Here is a 20254-nt window from a genome sequence, read left to right as displayed (position 1 = left end):
TGTATTGCTGAGTGTGTGTGTTGGGGGTGGGTGGCTTGGGAAAGGGACCACAGAAGGAAACTACATGTCTGTAAACGAGGGATGCAACATTGTCACCTAAAAATGAGAACCTTTTCATCTATTATTTTTGTGTTGAGCTTCCATCTGTGGTTCATTAAATGGACATTCCTGCTCAGAGATTGTTCCATTATTATGCCATATTTCCAAAGTACTTCATACCACTTGTGCAAGTGTTTTTTAGTTTGGCTTGCTGCTCCCTACACGTGATAAACAGTTCTTCTAATCTTTTTTTTTCTGTTTTTGCTTTCCTTTATTTTTCCAAAGCAGAAGAAGCATGTTTGTCTTTTATTTATTTATTTTACTGGTTTTAACCACTGCAGCCCTGGTTTTAAGTTACTCCAGTGGACTGCACACATCACCATGTTAACTATACCCAACCACACCCTTTAATAAAGATAATTTCAAGGCCACTGTTTGTGTCTGTCACCACAGTTAAGAACAATAGGTCTCCTTATGATGGACTCTAAGAACAAATCTACCTCTCCTGATACACAAAAATCTGTTGCACACATTGCACATGGTGATCAGTGTTTATACATTCATAGTTTTTAGTAACATTTGTAGGTTGCATAAAAGGTTGAGAAGTGGATAAAAAAATGTGTGCATGTTACAAAGTACTGAGTGTTGGTGTTTGTTAGTTAATCAGTGTCAGCCAACCAAAGTTAATTACTACATTTACAGTCCCCTGGAACAGTCTGCTGATAAATGTCTTGCACATGGGCACAAGAGGTGATAAAGGAACTTTGTAGTTCATGGTTTAAACCCAGTAAGTTCAGGTTGCTATTCTACAACCACTACATTTGGTGCAAGAATCTCTATGAGAAAGTATGCATGCTGTTTTGTGTGTTTTCATTCTCTTTAAAGATGAAAAAAGAGGTATTGTGTTTTCAGAGCTGCAGCCAAGATCAATATCTTTCCAGAATCAGACCCTTCAAAACCAAGACCACCAACAGGAAGTGAAACCTCTGAAATCAAAAAAGGTCTTCTTGACTGACATCATATCTCCATGACAAAGCCCTGCAGCAAAGCCCTCAGGATTGTTCCTTCAAACCCTATAGATGTGGAATGGAATGTCTACATTACTGCAATGAAACATCTTTGGACTTAAAAAAGCAGCTCATTCAAGAACAAAAGGCAAAACCCTAAAACTTAGATCAATAGCGGTCTAGACCATAACAAAAACCAAAACCAGATGATCAAGACTCCAGCTCTGATTTCTGTGAATGTGTAAGTCTGTTTTTGTGTGACAAATTTAATGCGGTTATCACAGGATTTTGAGTCCATACAATAAAGAGCAGGAGTTGGCACATGCCCATTGTGTCATTTGATGGCATATACTGTATTCCAGTTCCGTAGTCTTCAACAAAACGATTTTGTAAGTGTCCCATGACCAAGGTCACAGGGAAGAGTGAGGGATGAGAATGGTAAGCCAAACTGTGGAGAACTGGTAAAAAAAAAAAAAAAAAAAAAAAATCAGTAGCACTTTGGCTATGATTGGAGCTCACTCCAGACCAAAGGTGCTGGTCTCCTCCACAGCAGTGAGCATCTTCTCATAGAGCATGGAGAAGGAGGGGTAGGGAGGGAGATCCAGGTGGTTAAAGCAGGTGTGAGCCTTCACAAACATATACAGACAATATGGCATTAGCTGATTGATAATCAGTATGGGATAACATATACTGTAAGATCTTTGTGTGAGACACTAGAAATACCGTGGGAGGGAGGTCCCTTTGCCCCATTTCTCCACACAGAATCGACGTGGGCCATTGCTACCCCGCAGAGAGGCAAAGCCCTCATAGGGAATGCTGGAGGTGCCTGTAACAAACTGGAAAAATGCAAAAAAAAAAAAAAAAAAAAAAAAAAAAATACATATTGACTTAATCGAATTTCATTGATCACTTATGCTTACCATGGCTGCATTTATTTAATCAAAAATACAGCAATATTGTGAAATATTATTACAATTTATGATAACTCTTTTCTATTTGAATACATAAAAAAAAAAAAAAAAAATCTCTGTGATGGCAAATCTGAGTTTTTAGCATCCATTTCTTCAGTGTCACATGATCCTTCAAAAATCATTCTAATCTTATCAATGTTGAAAACACTTGCTGCTTAATATTTTTGTGGAAACTCAGGCTGTTCTGGGTATACCTGAAGGAGTCGTAGTCTCTGTTCATTGTTGAAACGCTCCACTGCAGCCCAGAACCATTGAATCACTATGTGGTTGTCATGGTAACCCAAAAGACAGAGATAAAGTCACATTATGATATCCTGCTGTATGATATCTTGGCGTGAAACAACACCTGAATCCAGTAAAATACCTCCTCTGTATTCTGTATTGTTTCTCCAGTCGGCTAGGTCGATCTCCGCGGTCCCAGCAATGACCAGCTCCAGCTCTCGGGCATCAAACACGGAGACGAGACGGATGTCCACCACCTGCGCAGTCACATGGTCTCAGATCAACCAGAGTTAAATCATGAGTCATTAATATTCACAGATTCAGATGAAGTCATACCTCATAGAATCCTCGCACAAGACTCTCGGTCTGCTGGGCCACACCCCTCTCAATCCGCCACTTCACCATGCGTTCAATGTATTCTTTCTTGTTCTTGTCTGACACAGTAATGCCAGTCCCACCGGGCTTCAGCTCACGCTCTGTAATCTGACATAAAGAAACCTCTCGTTCACTCCCATATTACATAACTTCACAATGAACTTGACTAACTAAAATAGAGGTTACATTTCTGAAGAAAGTTCAGAATTCGCAGTCATAATCTTGTTCTGACAACCTTCCAAGTGCTAATTCAATTGTTAAAGTGTTCTGAATGGTTCTTAGATTGTTGCTATGGTGGTTTGGGTGGTTGCTAGGGTGTTGCTACTGTGGTTTTAGTGGTTGCTAGGCTGTTGTCTGAGTTTTGGCCAGAATTTTTGTATATTTGCTTTTCAGTGCAAATCCATTAGTACCTGTCCAAACACCTCCTCATTGACAGTAAATGTGAGGTCTAGCATATCCTTAATGTCATTGTCCTTCATCCACTGGAGACTCTGATGGAACTCCTCATCCAAAAACTCTAGATCACTCAAATCACATAGACTGAAAAGAGATACATATTACATATTAAGTGACAGAATTACACAGTGTTTACTTCCTCATGTGCTCAAAGTGAAGACTTACATGCGAAGAAGGCCTTTGTAGAAGGGTCGGGTGAAGAATGCATCCAACAGGTACTGATGAATTAGAGTAAGCCCCAGGATGCGTCCGCTGAACCGGAACCTAAAGAAGACAAGATTAGTCTAAAAATATGTAATACCATTTGGACATTGATTGTAAATTAAATTCATCCATCCATCGGTTGAGTACCATTCATGATGGTTGTCCACAAAGGCTGACATGGGGCTGATCTGCACAGTGTAAGTGTCATTAGCTGAGTATTCAAATAGTCCATAGTATGGGTTAAAGAGCTCACGGGAAACCAGGAAGAAGAACTCTCTGGATGGTCCACTATAGTCCAGCCTGAAGAAAAACACCTATATAACACACTGACATTTTCCAATCAATGCACAAATATATGTAATGATACTTTCATGTGGTTTAGGTTTAAAAAAAATGTAAAATGAACTAAAGGGGCATCTTCCTTTAAATTATAGCTGCAGTTATGAGTCAGCTTTGCCATCTGCATGAGATGAACACCTATTATAATGTAGAAACATCAGGTAAATGATCTCAATAATACACAGGTCAAAGCAATAAGCACAGAAAATATGTATACCAACCCTTCTTCTCCAACAAAGCTGACATAAAGTCTGCTTCTCTGGAGATCTTTGCGAGAATAACACATGATCTGATTGAAAGCATCCTCCAGCAGATGATCTCTTCTGATTATTAACCTAGAAAGGTAAGAAAACCACATCAGGACACAATAAACCAGAGAATCCAGAGAAGGGCAGATGAATTTAAGCATATTAAAGTGGCTCCATATTTGGTGCTGACAGTTTACCTTGACGCACCATATTGTTTTGGCTAAAGATTTAAAACAAATTCTAGTTGTAGAAACTACCAAGTTATTTAATGTTTAAATGCTAATTTCTTGGTAGAAACGGAAACTAAAGTTGAAAAATAGACCATTGTCCATTTATTAATATACTTTACTTATTTCAAATATTAGACTCTGTTAGACAGGATTTCAAGAAATCAGATGCTTGTTGTTGATGGAGAATTTTCAAATGTGTTTGAAGATGGAACTCACTTCACTTTTCCCGGCCCCTGTCCGTAGCCCTTGGTTTCTATTTTGCGGTAAAAGTTTCTTAGTTTGGCCTCAAAATCCCGTTTGTAGGGTGCAGGGGCTCGTGCATTGGCTCGTGGAGTTCCTGAGAGCAAGAGAAGATGTGAATAGCTGGAATGAAAAGTGGGTTGAAACCTACCTTGGCAATCCATCCACAATGCAAGGCTCTTCTAACAGTTAAAAACAAATCACAATCAGAATGTTTGATCAGGTTAACATACAGATGAGTCCACAGGGTCTTCCATTTTCATTAGCTCATTATTAAGTCTTGTAATGGAGGATACAAGGCAGGAAAAAGGGGAGAAACATGAAATTTTTTGTCAAGATGTGAGTCTGGGTCATGTGACGTCTCACCAGGGGAGCTCTGTGGGGAGGCATGAGAGTAGCTGGAGAGCAGTAAGGCATTGGGCGGCACATAAGACATCACTTCCTCTTCAAACAGGCTGCAAGGAGAGAGGGCCTGGTAACAGGTGTATGTATTCTAACCTGAGCTAGGTGTACAAAGTCAGGCCATTATAAAATAGGTACACAGCTTTTTTTTACATATACACTACTGTTCAAATGTTTTAGGTTGTTTTAAGTTTTATTTATTTATTTATTTTTCATGTTTTTTGAAAGAAAGCTCATTAAGCATGCTTTTATTTGTTCAAAAATATAACACCAAAAGATACATTATAAAATATTACAATTTATAATAACTATTTAAAATTTTAATGTATTTTAAAATGAAATGTATTCCTGTAATAGCAAATCTGAATTTTCAGCTGCCATTACTCCAGTCTTCAGTGTCACAGGATCCTTTAAAGACCATTCTAATATACTGATTTGGTGCTCAAGGAATATTTCTTAATATTATCATCATCATTATTTATCATCATTAAGAAAGAAAGAAAGAAAGAAAGAAAGAAAGAAAGAAAGAAAGAAAGAAAGAAAGAAAGAAAAAGAAAAGACATTTCTGACCCCAAACTTTTGAATGGTAGTGTACAGTACATACACAGTCAACTAATGCATGCATATCTCAAGCAAAGGGAAACAGGCACATGGTTAGCTGTAATTAAATTTGATGCAAATGCTGTGGACACTAACCTGAGCAATATAACTAGGTCTGCATCACTAGACAGACGTGCCAACCCAGTTGGCCCTTCATTGCGGATGAACTGTACCTTCTCTCTGAAACACAACCAAAAAACATAAAACATATTCTATCATTTAGCTATAATGAAAACTGTACATAACTGTAGCACAATCTCTTAAATGCACAGTATGAAATTCTGCACTCCATTGACATCTATTGTTGAAACCCAAAACTGTAGAAAAACGTACCTAAGTGAGTGGTTTCTCACGAGCTCTGGCTGTCTCTCTTGCAGAATCTCAAAAATGTTGGGCTGTCGCAGAAAGGCGACAATCTTCTCATTATAAGCTGTAAAAACACAGATGTGTAATGTGTCTGTGCACATGTGATGATATGTCAGTGTGTGCACACTTTGTAAACATGTGAGTGCACACTCACCTACAGGCACCAAGTCCTGATACTGAATGTTTCTTGATGACCGTCCCTGGACAGGGGGACTCAGAGAGCGAGATTCATCTGCTTCCTGAAACATGAGAGGAGGCTTCATAATATCATTGTATTTTCCTTACGACAATGCCTGATTTAAGTTTTTTAGATGCAAAAAATTAATTCAGTATTATTGCTAGAGAAACTAGGTAACTAGACAGCACATTAAAAACATGTCCAGGAGCGATAAGGTTTCTCACCTCTCCTGCACTGTGGCTGCGCTGACGGGACAGGTGCTGTCTGTGAGCCAGCAGGCCGCTGGACCGGGAGTTCTGTAAGGGCAGCCGTGGGTCAATAAATGTTGCGGCACGACAGTTATGATCCACAAAGAAGGGCTGTGGTCCATAAACACATAGACAGAGAGTGTGAGCAAAGAACCATCTGTGAAACATCAGCAGAAGTATCCAGAATGGACAGGCTGATTAGAATCAATAAGACACGCATCTGTTCATTGTTCCTGTTAGAGACACTAATTAAAGCATTAAGAAGACATCCTGCATGAACATCCTAAACTCAGCTTTCAGTTACAGTTTGTCCCATCAGACAACTCATATGCAGGTCCAGAGGCCCCTAAGAAAGAACAGGTGCACAGTTACTGATGGAGAGAGAAAAAACAAACTCGCACCTTCCCAGTGTGGTCATGTTTCATCTCCCAGCCCCGTGGCATCTCCAGCTGCTTGTTGGAGAACAGACTGAGGAAGTTGACAAGGTCCCGGTTGTGCTGGTACCGCTCAAAGTGTTGTCCGTCCCGTCGAACTTTACTGATCATGTGCTTCAGACATGTGTTACTTGTGAACATGCGATAGGCACTCTGAAGGGAAACAAAAAAAATCTAATAATCATTGAACAGCTTCTTTAATAACTGATTCTGATTGGTCAGTCAAGTCACTGTGCATTTAAATATTCTGCTATAATGACCTGACATGGATACATGACCATTTTCTGTGGCAACATAACACAGCTACTTACAAGTATTGTTTTATTCTACAATTTCTCTCATATCAACACAAGTTAAAATAGCAAATAAGTGCCATTTTCGCAACAGTTAGTTACTGAATGCAGTATAAATTACTTAAGAGGAATTCAGTGTTTGAATATAAGAAGTGAACATGAAATATTTTTTATATGGCTAGAAGTTCAGGAGTCCACATTGTATATACACTGTATATGTCCATATGTTCTTTATGCTAATGTACATGTAATCCATTAAGTTAACTTTAACTTAATATTTCATGTCCATGTATGCATTTACTAGGTAATATATATTGTGGCTACAAATTAAGAATTATTTTCCATGATTTTTAATTTTTGGCCATGTTCTCTTGTTTTTTTCCCCCCACATAACATGCTCCATAGCTTTGTAATAATGCCAGCAATACATTAGCAACTTAGTTTGAGGTGTGCGTGTAAGCACTGTTATCTGTGTCACTGTGTGCTTTAGCTCACAGAATTAGAATGCAGAACAGAGAAGAAGTCTGGACTGGATAAGAACTTTGCACCAGGAGACTGAAGCAGCAAAGCCAGACGAGAACGTGAGCTGGCTTGACCCATAAAGCCATCCCTTCGGTATTCTATACGAGAACAGACAAATCGACAAACACAGACTGAACAAAAACCTTTCATTCTACCCACACTATGCCATCTTACATGTATCTCAGCATAGTGATCATTTACGTTCCCAAATACTATCATCTATAGTTTTCAGTTTGATTGACAACTTACCACAGATGGAGTGGGGCAGCAGGTCTGTCTCTTCAGAAGGAGGCTCATCCACTCTTTGTTCCTCAGACCTTTCACTGGTCATTGTTCTACGAATACTCTGATACCTGCCAGAAAGACAATACAGTAATCACACATTCAGAAATGTATTACTTTGTGCAATGAAACTCCACGTATCATTTTTCATTCCATTCATCGTCCCAATACTTTGTCATTTTTACTGGATTTTTTGAGTTTTCAGGATTTCAGCTATTTTTTAAGTGAACAAGAAGTTCAATGAATTCATCACTTCTGGTTATAACAATTCAACTTCTATTTTCCATTTTCAAACTTGAATTCAATGTGAAATCCATGTTGGGATATGTTTCACTTCACATGTCTCTTTCATGAAATTCCAGATCACATGGACTGATAGTCAAAAGTTAGATTTTCAGCTTTGTAATATGAAATGTTAATTCCTGTCAAAAATAAATAAATAAATAAAATCTAACCTGCGGTTGAGTTGCTCCATCTGCAGTATGGAGCTGGAGCGGGTCAGACCCTGAGGAGCTGGTGGGCCAGTGGGTCTCTGCCATGTGGTGGTGCGGTTCACATGATCCACAAAGAAGATACGGCCATGACTGTCAATACGAGCCTCCCAGTCTGAGGAAAGAAAGGTGGAAAATGAGAATGGAGAGTAGAGTGTGATGGTGCCGGATTAAGCTGTCAAGCCAAAATGGCATACAGTAATTTGGCGACACTGTCTGTGTCAGCAAACACATAAACACATAAGCAAAGTATTTATGCGCACAAAAGTGACACGAAAGCACGTGCAGACATACAGAAACACATAGACACACTCACTGGGAGGTAAGGGCTCGTCCACACGCTGGTAACGGTGGGCGTCTTGTCTTACAGATGGCTGATCTCCGTTGATCTGAGGGACACCTGCAATATTTTACATACAGCATCAGGATGTATTTCTTGACTCAAATTTGATTCTTTTTCCATTTTAAAATGAATTGTCAAGTGAAGGTCAACTCAATTCTTCTATGAATACCTAATTCTGATTTTGTCTCAGTAACGAAGGTTTCAGATTCCACAGATTCTCCATCTGCTGATGGCAGTAGCTCCTCCTCTTCTTCATCCTCCTGTGACACACCGGCTGTTGCCTCCAGGCTCCATCTTCTGGACATTGTGTCCTCCGTCACATCTTCACATTCCTCTTCCACAGTGGCTGATGGTTCCAGTTTTGGGGTGTCCCTCTGTAGCTCATTGTTTGGAACGGTTACTTCAGCAACCTCATAAGTTGTGGGTGGATCATCTGAAAGATCTTCTCCCCCTGGGTCAATGGCTGCCTCTGCCCCCTGTTCTGCCTCCTATAAAGATCAAATTCATAGAGAATAATTACCTTCCCTCTTTTTGTATTTACTGTCATCAAACATTTCAGGTCTACTGCAAGGGCCAGAAGAACCAGCACTTCAATCATGTGACACTTGTTAATTTGCTCTCTGTTAATTAAACCAAAAGTATATTAAAATGCTGTTCTTACATTTCTGTTTTTATCCATAATATCGTTTTTAATTGATTAATTTGGATATTTGAGGGCATAAATTAAAAAAAACTGACAGGATGATTACACTGTCATTGTATCATACTGAAGAATAAATATTCATTAAAAGAATGAAATTCTTGAAAAGCAAACTATATTACGAAATTTGACAATCTTTTTAATATGATTTATTCAAAGTCATGTGGTGAAACCGATATGCATATACTGTAATTGGACCTTTTTATGACAAAGCAAGTGGAGCAACTCTATAGTAAAATGTTCTGAGTGTAAATGTATGATATATTTTGAAATTTTTAAATACACTCATTCGAGGTGTAAGGAAATGGCTTAAAATGTTTCACTTCTTGGTTACAACACGTGAAAGTTTCAATGAGACTCATTCTACTGAAACTTATTTTGAACACAATATAAAACTCTTTCAAAACCATTGGAAGTCAACATGAACTCAACTTGGCACATGTGATTTAAACCAGTGTTATTTTAGTATTATTTATAAACAATTATAGTATTTATTAATATTTTAAATTAGCTTTTGAATTATCTTATATATATATATATATATATTATATATATATATAATATATATATATATATATATATATATATATATATATATATATATATGCTCAGTTTTCATTTTAATTTTGTTTAGGTTTTAGTAATTTTGTTATGTACTTTCATAATTTTTATTAGTTTTTTTTTTTAATATATTTATATTTAGCTTTAATTTATTTAAATTTTAGTTTTAGTAATTATAGTACTTATATACAAAACCATTTCTAATTTTCAAAGAATTTTTTTTAAGTATAAGTTTTCACATATTATAAATATATATATATATATATATATATATATATATATATATATATATATATATATATATATAAATAATATACGATTATATTATGATTTTTATAAGTTTTAGTTAACAAAAACAACACTGTTTTAAACTAGATTTGTAAAAGAACTGGACACTTTTAAAAGACTGTGGACACTCTTATATGTCACTGACTCACTTAAAAAAAAAAAAAGATTCTTTCAGTAAATCTGCAACTGACCTGAGAGGCAGACATAAGGCTTGGGCAGCAGTCAGATGCCATTGAAGAAATATCAACTTCAGTTGCCAGCTCCTCACTGGGTGCCAGCCCCTCTTCCTCCTCCTCCTCTACCTCCACTTCCTCCTCGTCTTTCTCTTGCCTCTCTATCAGACTGGCAGTTTCCACCTCAGGGGCGACTGAACTCGGCATGACCTCTGGCTCAGGAGCCACCTCTGTTCCTATATTCGGAGTCTCTATTTCAGACTCCAGGTCAGCCTCTTCTGGAGGTTCTTCTACAGTTCTTTCAAACACAGGTTCTGTAATTGGTGGTTTTGGGGGTGTGTTTTGAGTTCCTGAAGCACCATTAACTGTTGGTGATGTAGCCTCTGTAGCAGCGGACCTCTCCTCATCTTCATCTGAGTCAATATGCAACATAGCGCTGAGGCGCGTATGTGTGGGAAAGCTGGATTGTAGTTTGGGAGAAGCTGCCCCAAAAGGCCTATCTTCCGGGCCCTTAGGGGCATCGATGGCATCAAGCTGCTCACTGAAAGAACCCTGGAGCGGGTCAGGAGAAGAAGGGGCCTCATCGTCCAGGGTGGTACCATACATCTCTGTGTCTGGGGAGGGAATGCTGCTCCCTTCCCCATTTCTATGGGACCCCAGGGAGCTGGTGGGGGAAGGGCCTGCTGATGGGACAGGGAGAGGATGGGGCAGATCTTCATCATCTGAAGGGGTTCCAGGAGCTTCATTGAGGGCTGCTGCCCCCAGAATCGTCTCAGGGGAAACGTCTATGAGAAATGGGTAAACTAATTTCGAAACCATTGAAAATGAACAGCTTAGGCAGCGTAAATGTGTATGTGATCTTACCATCTTGGCCTATAGATGTGACATCCACTTTAAAGTGCATTTGACCGCTCACATGATCAGTGGGCAAACGACGACATAGAGAGAAGCTCAGTGATTGGTTCCTGAAGCCATATAAACACATGTTTATTTACACACATTAAGTGCTGTTGTAAAGTTTGGGGTTGGTAAGATTTTTTTATGTTCTTGAAAGAAGTCTAATATGCTCATCAAGAAGACATTTACTTGTTAAAAAATACAGTAAAACAATAATGTTGTGAAATATTGTTACAATTTAAATTAACTGCTTTCTGTTTTACAAATTATAAAATGTAATTTATGCTTGTGATAGCAAATAAATTTTTAGCAGTTATTACTCTTCAGTGTCACATTAACCTTCAGAAATCATTCTAATATGCTGATTTGGTTCTAAAAAAAAGGGAAAAATCTTATTGTTATCAATGTTGAAAACAGTTGTGCTGTTTAATATTTTTGTGGAAACCAGTTTTTTTCTTTCTTTCTGAGACTCTTTAATTAATAGAAAGTTTAAAAAAAGCAGCCAATATTTGAAAATAGAATAGAACATTTTGTCACTTTTAATCTATTTAATGCATGCTTTTAGAATAAAAATTCAGTTACACCATTACAGGAATACATAACATTTTAAAATATATTAAAATCGAAAACAGATATTTTAAATTGCAATAATTTCGCAATATAACTGTTTTATACTGTTTGATCAAACAAATGTAGTCTTGGTGAGTTTAAGAGATTTTTTTTGTCTAAAAAATTTTTTTAAATATTCTTCAAAACCAAAATTTTTTGTAGTGTTGTGTTTTTGTTATGTTTTTTTGTGTATTATAAGTGTTTATGCTGAGAATCCTGTTTGTTAACATGTAGTGGGTATTGAAAAGAATCACGTCCCTTTAAAATAATCACATTTGGTTGCTTTGCAGCCTGAAATGAAGACGGACACAGTTTTTGTTTTATCCAGCTCTATTTACTCAGTGCAACTTATAACATCCAAGTGAAAGACATGACATACCACCATGTTAGAGAGAAATATAAAAAATAATAAATCAGAATTACTGAGTTGGAAAAAGGATCACCTCCCTCCTAAAAATGAGTAATGAGCTAATGACTTTTTCAATGGCACACAAAGCCATTTGACTTTCAGCTGTGATCAGCTGTGGTCATTTTGATCAGCTCAGCAAACTGGATGAAAGAGCCAGAAGGAGCTCAGAGAGGCTACCAAGAGGCCGACAGCAACTCTGAGTGGTCATTATGTGCAAGTGACATCAATATCACAAATTCTCCACAGATGTGGCTCGTATGGGACGGTTGCAAGAAAAATGTCACTCCTCAAGAAAGGCCACATGCAGTCACAACTGAGCTTTGCCAAAACACACCTTGAAGATTCTGAGGCAGATGAGAATAAAATGTAATTATTTGGCCTCAACAACAAACGATATGTCTGGTAAAAATTCAATACAACTCACTATCCAAATAACCCCATCCCTACAGTAAAGCATGACAGTGGTCATATCCTGTTATGGGGTGTTTCTCTGCAGCAGGGACAGGAGCACTTGTAAGGAAAGGATAATGGATGTGGAAAATACTGGCAAATTCTTGAGAAAACTCTGCTGCCATCTGCCAGAAAGTTGTCAATGGGCAGAAGGTTTACCTTCCAACATGACAATGACCCAAAGCACACAACAAAACTGAGCACACAGTGTTTGAAGGAGAAAAAGGGTGAATGTCCTTGCATGGCCTAGTCAGAATGACTTGAAGATTGCAGTCCACAAAGGTCAATATCAAACTGAACTGAACTTGAGCAGTTCTGTAAAGAAGAGTGGGCAAATATTGCAAAGTCTAGATGTGCAAAATTAATATACAGACATATCCCAACAGAATAAAGGCTGTAATTAAAGCAAAAGGCAGTTCAACAAAATACTGACACAGAGGGGTGATCCTCTTTCCAACTCAGTGATTCTGGTTATTTATTTTTGTATTTTTTTTTTATGTGTTGTTGTTGTTATATTTTTCTTTTGTGTTTTATGTTTTGCTGTGTGTATATAGTTTTTGATAAAACAAAAACTGTGTCCATCTTCATTTCAAGCTGCAAAGCAACAACATGTGTTTATTTTAAAGGGGGGTGATTATTTTCTATACCCACTGTGAATCAAACGTTATAGTGTGGTGATGATTAGATGAGATGCTGCCATGATGCTCACCCTGATGCGTGTCTCTCCAGCAGCATCTGCACTGGAATGTTCAGTTGACCCAAAAAGCGCTTAATAATTGGCCGACTTTTAGCAAACTTGTCTTTAACCTCAATCACTAAGACGTCTGTCATAAGAGCCACAAAAGTGTGTTTCTAGATGGAAAAACAAAGAAAGATTTGGAAAAAAAATAAACCCTAATCTTTATCTGAACTGTTTCAGCAGTTGTTTATTTGACTGTGAACGTGTCTATATTTTCATGTCCTGCATTAAAGAGTTTGTTTCTCTTTGTGTGTGTGTGCATCACCTCTCCATGCCACACAGGATTAGTAGTGTTAGTTGTAATGCCCGATCGTCTCTCTTGGCCATGATGAGAAAATGTTGGAAAGCAACTTCTCTTGCCTGGATGAATGCTCATCTTCAAATAAGGGTCTGGGTTAAAAAACATCCCCTTCTTCAGCCCTACAGCCTGGATATCTAAAACAAACAACTGTCCAATTAGCTATAAAAACATCTTTAATAATTCTGCCAGTAGGACAACAGCATTACAAGTCACTGACAGTTATTTGAAGAGTATAAATCATCAATTGATTATTGCCTTTTATCTCTTACACACAGAAAACTTACCTGATAGGGTAAAGCTGACCAATTTTCGGCTGCTGTCTGAAGCTTGCTGTCCTTCACCTTGACCGTCGACCTGAAATATACACTGATATGAGAGGCAACATACACCTGGCCTTCTTATGTAATAAACACAGACTTACAGCGATAAGTAATAAGTATCTTAAGGAGGTAAGGAGCTCTCATATGTATATGACTGAGCTCCCTATATTCATCCAAGGACATGATAAATGGCCCGCACTTACGGGAACTGAGAAATGTCTGACCTCCAAACATACAGATGTGAGGATGCAGTCAAATAGCCATTTAGCACTTAGCACCTCATGTACAGTACTCCATAACCTTTACCAATCATATTCTGGGCTGGAGCAAACAAGAAAGTTACAGTAGCTACAGTCCAGTATTTACTTTTATTTTAGATATGCACAATCAAAGACTACTGTGTTGGAAACCTTATCAGACAATGCAATGTGCTAAACCTTCCATTTCCAGTGTAATGAATGCACGAAAATGTTGTAGCATTTATTGTCTTTATGACAACATATTTATACAAAATTACATTGAAAAACCAAGCACTTAACCACACCATGTGTTTTTGTGAGCTATAATGTTGTCAAAAGAATAATGTCTGCACACACACACACACTGACACACTGTAACTGACCGAGGCTCTGGGGTTCTTGACTGTGATGCAGGGAGTTGTGGCTCTAAGCGCACCGCTTACTCCATGGTAGTACTTAAAACAGATCCTTGTATCAGCTAGAAGAAATACAATCATATTCGTAGAGTCAGCATGATATAAGAAAATTACATTTCATATTTACAACCTTAAGTGCTTCTAACATGCTCAGTATTTCAAGATGAATCCTGGGCACCAAGAATGCAAAACAAGTTAATCCAATGTCAAAAATCTGTATCAGTACTTTTGTCTAACCTTCTATTCCATTAAATATTATATAACATTAAGATGGAGTCAGTTGCTGTGGTGTCACTCACCTTCAAGGAAGTACGGCCCTGGCTCCAGCCTCCAGACAATCTGACCACATTGTGTCCCATTAACCCCACGGTTCTTGCAGTCCCACATATTTGAAGGACAGGTTTCATCTGAAAAAAAAAATATATATATAAAATGCATTTGCTGTATTCGTGTGTGCGTAAATGTTTGACATTGAATCCATTCTGGACATGTCACCTCCTTATTTATTTTAAGGTGGCGAATCAATGGTACAGGAAGTAGAATAAACCCAATCAGCAAAACAGCACCTCATAATGATGACAAATTTCAATAGAATCTACAGTGGCTCTGTAAATTACATTACACAGCATTGAGGGCAAATGAGAGGCAGATTACATTGAAGCCATTACGGAATGTCTGCTTAGTTGTAGAAACCTAGAGGCCCTCAGGAACAAGACCTTTGCACAGGTAAAGTTTTGCTGGCCTTCAAATCTATGGTTTGTGGCTTTGTGCCCAGATGTATCACTTTGCTCCAGTCTCATATTTTTACATGACATTGAGGATTGTGATCTTAGTGTTTAAAGAGGAGGACTGAAGGGCACAGAGGGTGAATGGATCTGTCTGCCATCATCTAGTAAACATGTCTAACAGCATGTCTGGTAGAGTCCTGCTGCCTTTAATTTAAATTCTGCTTGTACGATGTTGTGTCTCTCTGTTGTAGCTGTACTTTTCTGAGCAATTTTTAAACTGTATAATGCAACTTCTTATGTAACTGCCTCTTTAGATGAAATTATTTGTTTTATTGCTTATTTGTAAGTTGTCTTGGATAAATGTTATTATTTTAGTAAATGTGAATGTAAATGTGAATGTGTTTGATTACCAGGATGCTTAAATTAAAGTTTCAATGACTCTTGATTCTTTCAATGACTCCTCATTTATACATACACACATTTGGAAGAAGACTAGCTCACTACAAGAAGACTAGCTCATGTTAGCAAAACCCAGAACTATTGGAAGTTAGATGCTAGACACAATACAAACAATACTTACCTATGTGGTACATGCCAATCCAGTCTGTAGCATCCACCTCTTCCTTAATATCCCATGAGATGACCAAGTTCTGGCCCCGAGCCAGAGTGAACTCTAAAGTAGAGGCTGTGAGTGAGGATCGCCCTTGAGAACTGACCAAGTCTGTATCACTGTTGGCTCTGAGGAGTCCAACTCCAGCCTGCTCGGCCCCACCACGCTCAGCTAAGCTGCGAAGATTCTCTGGGCTGAGTGTGTACCGCACATTTGGGCTCCGTCTACGGCCTGCAGACTCCCGTGTGACCAGGTGATCCCGCCCCTGAGGCGCCATGCCTGACGCCGGGTTGGAGCGGGGCCTGGATGGGAGAACTGCTGTGGTGAGAGAGGGCCGAATGGTGGCAACTGTGTGGAAGCACGTCTATAGACTGGGTGAGTTTGTGGAAAAAGCCGGAATGATGGAGAACCCTGACCTGAACCCTGGATCGGCCCTGGGCTGAACTGTAATTGTCTGGACATATAGGTGACGAACCAGATAGGCTTGTTGTCTGCTAGAGCACTTGGCTATGATAATGGCTATTGACCTTAATGATGTGAGAATAAGGTGTTTAATTAATCTTTAATGAATCTAAAAATGAATGACCAATCAATGAATCCATTGATTGGTCAGTGAGCTCCAGCTAGCAAACAAAATCTTTCTCAGCTCCTAAGAGAAGATCATCAACACATTCTGTCTATGAATACACAATAAAAAAAAAAATTGAATATAACTTTAATTCAGATATCTATGCAGTAAGGGACTTAAGAATCTAACGAATAAGAGTGAGAAGTTAAAAAAAAAGATATGGGAAATGGTAAGGAAAATGACAAAGAGAAAGAGGAACAAAGAAAGACAAAGGTCAGTAAAGAGAAAATACTACAATACAGTTTCATGTGAACAGTTATTTTTATATGACACCGATAAATTTCATGGGCCTTAAGTATGCATATCTTGATTCATTTTGAGATGTACATGACTGAAAGTAATGATAACTTGCAGTTCAGCAAGTCATATGTTTTCTCTAACCACAATAGCAGATTGTTAATTCTCAAGTTATTTTAGAACTGTTTATATACTATTATAGTTTTATTTGACATTTTGAATTAGCTTTTATTTGTATACAGTTTTTTTAGTTTAAGTTTTAATAATTTTGTTATGCAGTTTATTATTTTTATATAACTTTAATTTATTATTTATTTAGGGGGTGCTCACCCTGTGGTCTGTGTGGGTCCTAGCACCCCAGAATAGTGAGGGTAAAACTATACTGTCAAAAAGCAACATCCTTCGAATGAGACGTTAAACGGTCCTGACTCTCTGTGGTCATTAAAAATCCCAGGGTGTCTTTCAAAAATAGTAGAGGTGTGACCTCAGCATCCATGCCAAATTTGCCAATAGGCCTCTTACCATCATGACATCCTAATCATCCCCATATCTAAGGATTTAACTTCATCACTCTCTCTCCTCTACAGCAATAAGCTGGTGTGTGGTGGGTGTTCTGGAGACTATGGCTGCCGTCGCATCATCCAGGTGGATGGCGCACACTGGTGCTGGATGAGGAGATCCCACCTCACAATGTAAAACGCTTTGAGTGCCTAGTAAAATGGTATATAAATGTAACATTATTATTATTATTATTACTGTAATAGAACTATAAACTTTTAAAAACCTTTTTAAGTTTTTAAAGTCAAGGTAACTCCTTTTCATTTTTATATATATATATATATATATATATATATATATATATATATATATATATATATATATATATATATATATATATATATATAGGGTATTACACCTTTATTTTATTAAGATTTCTAATTGTTTCAGTTTTTAGATTTAATTAACAATAACACATGGTTAATTCAGTAAAGGATTAGATGACATTCCAACCAGTGACACCTGAATTCTAAAGTCTTTTGAACTATTCGTGAAAGGAACCAGTTAGGAGTCATTTGTTCATGAATTGAACTATACTAGTTGTGCTGTAAATGTTTTTGATTCCCTGAAAAGAATCAGCTCATAAGAGTCATTTGATGATGAATCATTGGTCTACACTGGTCACATAGTAGTTGCATGTGCCAGACATGGGGAAAACTCTGTAAAGGCATGTTTCTGTCTTATTAAACCGCTCAGTGGTTAATATGCACCTGAGAATTCCTAAACAAGCAGCCATAAAAATTAATTTAAAGTTTATCATGAAAAAACTTGAGGTAAGCAATATTTGATTATTTTCCTTTGCTTTATACTGTGTCTACACCATGTAGCCTTTAATAATCATCTCCGTTTTTTATTTCCTCTCATTTATTAAAATGTAAATTGTACGTGCAGTATGTGCACTTGCTGTTTGCAACAGTTTAAATTAGAAGTCTTACACTGCAGAATGGCAGTGTATTGTATGTCCGAAAAAATGCTTGGTTGAGCGTGCATGTGTGTATGAGTGTGTTACAGGAGGTGATGTCAGCACAGAGTTTCTACAGGGTTTGCATGCGGATGACACCTGATATTACAGCATTTTAAATAGTAAATGAGGTCTCTTCACCTATGCATAAATGCAGTGTTTGCAATCACTACAGGAACCACTCTGTGCAGGTTTACTGCAGTCTTTGCTTCTAGACACAATGGGCACCTTGGGAAGCTGGCACAGAGAATGGCACAGGAGCAGCAACTGTTTCACTCTTAATATAACAAACACATTCAGAACAACAGATATACACAGTACAAGCATGCAGCTGCACACTACTGCCCAGTTTTCTGAACTTTGTCACATCTTGTCAGCTTTTAAGGTGTCATCCATTAACAAACTGAGGTCTGCAACTTTTGGCTCACCACTGATGAACCAATTTACTTTTGAATGAGTGATAAACATTTTTTTTCAAGGACCAGAATCCATCTCCAAACAAATCTTTACAAACACTGTAAGCATATAATCATTAAGGGTTCTGTTAAACTTAGAGGATTCTCGCAACTGTTGCAGGGAATAGTTCTAGAAACTCTGAATGAACTATGGGGTATTTCTCATATGACACAAATAATGGATATAATCAAACAATCATTCTGCCACCTCCTGCTTTCCCTCACATCTCACCCATCTCTCTGCTAAATGAAAATGTGATGCAGCATTATGAATATAGAATGACTGGGGAGTACTGCAGCATCAGTAATAAGGATATCAAAATCAACGTGAAAATTATCCAGTGACTTTCAGGGAGCTGATTTTTTAAAGGGATTTTTATAGGCATTTGTATTAATATTTAATCATGTACATGTAGCTACAACAAAGTATGCCAATTATTTAAGGATACTTTTTAAACAGAATATTATTTTTAATATATAGAAATCTTGTGGCAAGTTCATAATATATATATATACCTCTGACTGAGCCCCGCTAAAGCACATTTATTAGCTACATCTCGAAAAATATTTCCGCGCTAAAATGAGAGACATTCAGATGGAAGTCAACCATAAGGTGTCATCAGGCATTAAAACTGCTGAATCATAAGACACATCTCTTTAAACATATCGGTTGCATACAGCATGCATCAAAACACAGGACGTCTTGTTACCGCGTACCTGCGCATCAGCGTGATGTGCCCATGGAAACGCCAACAAAATCCGCGGCGCAAAGGCGAATAAGGTGCGTTAATAATGCTGCTTTATCGGCATTTCCTCAGATTCGATTAGACAGCGAGGCTTCGTTATGTTCAGGGCCTCTTCATCCACTGAAGCGAGAATTTTATCGCTTACCCGAAGCAGAAATCACGACTGGGGATAGTTCCCTTCTGCACAGGTTAACTGATGAGCTATAACAGCGCAATCCATCTGATCTTACTGAATACTTGATCTTAACGACTGGTGTAATTTTTCCAGAAAACGGCGTTCGGTTTCCCTGTGAACGTGGGCACCCGGTCCGGTCCGTCTTCATGTCACTCCCCGCGGCGCGTGCAGCGGTGTAATAAAGCAGGTATAAGGCGCTCCAGAGCTGAGGCGGGGTGACGACTGCTCGGGAACACATCAGTCCTGCACACACAAGAGCTAACACAAACCTCTGTGGTTAGACCTACACATTACATTTGTATGGTCTGATCAGTCCAGACCTCATTATAATACAGTTAAGAATAATTCAGATAAAAAAAATGTTACTTTGTTTAATAGGCCTATTTAGGGGAGACTGGAAGGTGATTTAATATCAGGCACTGACCAGTGTTGTCATTCCATAAGTGTCAAGACAAATACAGCAACAAGCAAAAAGGCACTGGCAGAGAGAGGAGAGGGGATGATGATGATGAACTTGTATTTTAATTATATTAAAGTTCCTTAAATGGATTCTGTTTTTAGTAC

The 20254-nt window shown here is 38.0% G+C and overlaps 1 protein-coding gene across 2 annotated transcripts; it reads right to left on the bottom strand.

The window, feature by feature from the left end:
* Positions 1 to 285: 285 nt before the first annotated feature.
* On the bottom strand, positions 286 to 20007 carry LOC109095723 (E3 ubiquitin-protein ligase HECW2-like). Of its 2 annotated transcripts, XM_042763690.1 has the most exons (31): positions 19487 to 20007; positions 18456 to 18551; positions 15901 to 16682; positions 14892 to 14999; positions 14560 to 14654; positions 13902 to 13971; positions 13582 to 13751; positions 13287 to 13429; positions 11077 to 11177; positions 10231 to 10997; positions 8660 to 8978; positions 8464 to 8547; positions 8112 to 8262; positions 7624 to 7727; positions 7348 to 7472; positions 6527 to 6712; positions 6102 to 6236; positions 5854 to 5938; positions 5667 to 5763; positions 5430 to 5513; positions 4698 to 4786; positions 4308 to 4428; positions 3835 to 3948; positions 3422 to 3574; positions 3236 to 3334; positions 3025 to 3154; positions 2576 to 2722; positions 2382 to 2496; positions 2212 to 2297; positions 1770 to 1882; positions 286 to 1673 (listed from the first exon to the last, which is right to left on the bottom strand). In XM_042763690.1, exons 3-31 carry the CDS (start codon positions 16205 to 16207, stop codon positions 1562 to 1564), a joined length of 4410 nt encoding a protein of 1469 aa, XP_042619624.1. In that variant the 5' UTR covers positions 16208 to 16682; positions 18456 to 18551; positions 19487 to 20007; the 3' UTR covers positions 286 to 1561. The 2 variants fall into 2 exon arrangements, with proteins under 2 accessions (XP_042619624.1, XP_042619623.1); XM_042763689.1 differs by lacking the exon at positions 18456 to 18551.
* Between the last annotated feature and the right edge of the window lie 247 nt (positions 20008 to 20254).

This window comes from Cyprinus carpio, chromosome A9 (genome assembly GCF_018340385.1).
Source record: "Cyprinus carpio isolate SPL01 chromosome A9, ASM1834038v1, whole genome shotgun sequence".
NCBI classification, from domain to species: domain Eukaryota; kingdom Metazoa; phylum Chordata; class Actinopteri; order Cypriniformes; family Cyprinidae; genus Cyprinus; species Cyprinus carpio.
The sequence above is the reverse complement of the archived record's forward strand: the minus strand, read 5'-3'. Positions and strand labels throughout refer to the sequence as shown.

Bases quoted from the DNA above. Each gene is read 5' to 3' on its own strand.
- LOC109095723 (XM_042763690.1), bottom strand. From the start codon at position 16,207: ATGGCGCCTCAGGGGCGGGATCACCTGGTCACACGGGAGTCTGCAGGC. The intron at 7,473-7,623 runs GTAAGTTGTCAA...GTTCTCGTATAG, and splicing joins GCTGCCCCACTCCATCTGTG to AATACCGAAGGGATGGCTTT. The intron at 6,237-6,526 runs GTGCGAGTTTGT...TATGGACCACAG, and splicing joins AACATGACCACACTGGGAAG to CCCTTCTTTGTGGATCATAA.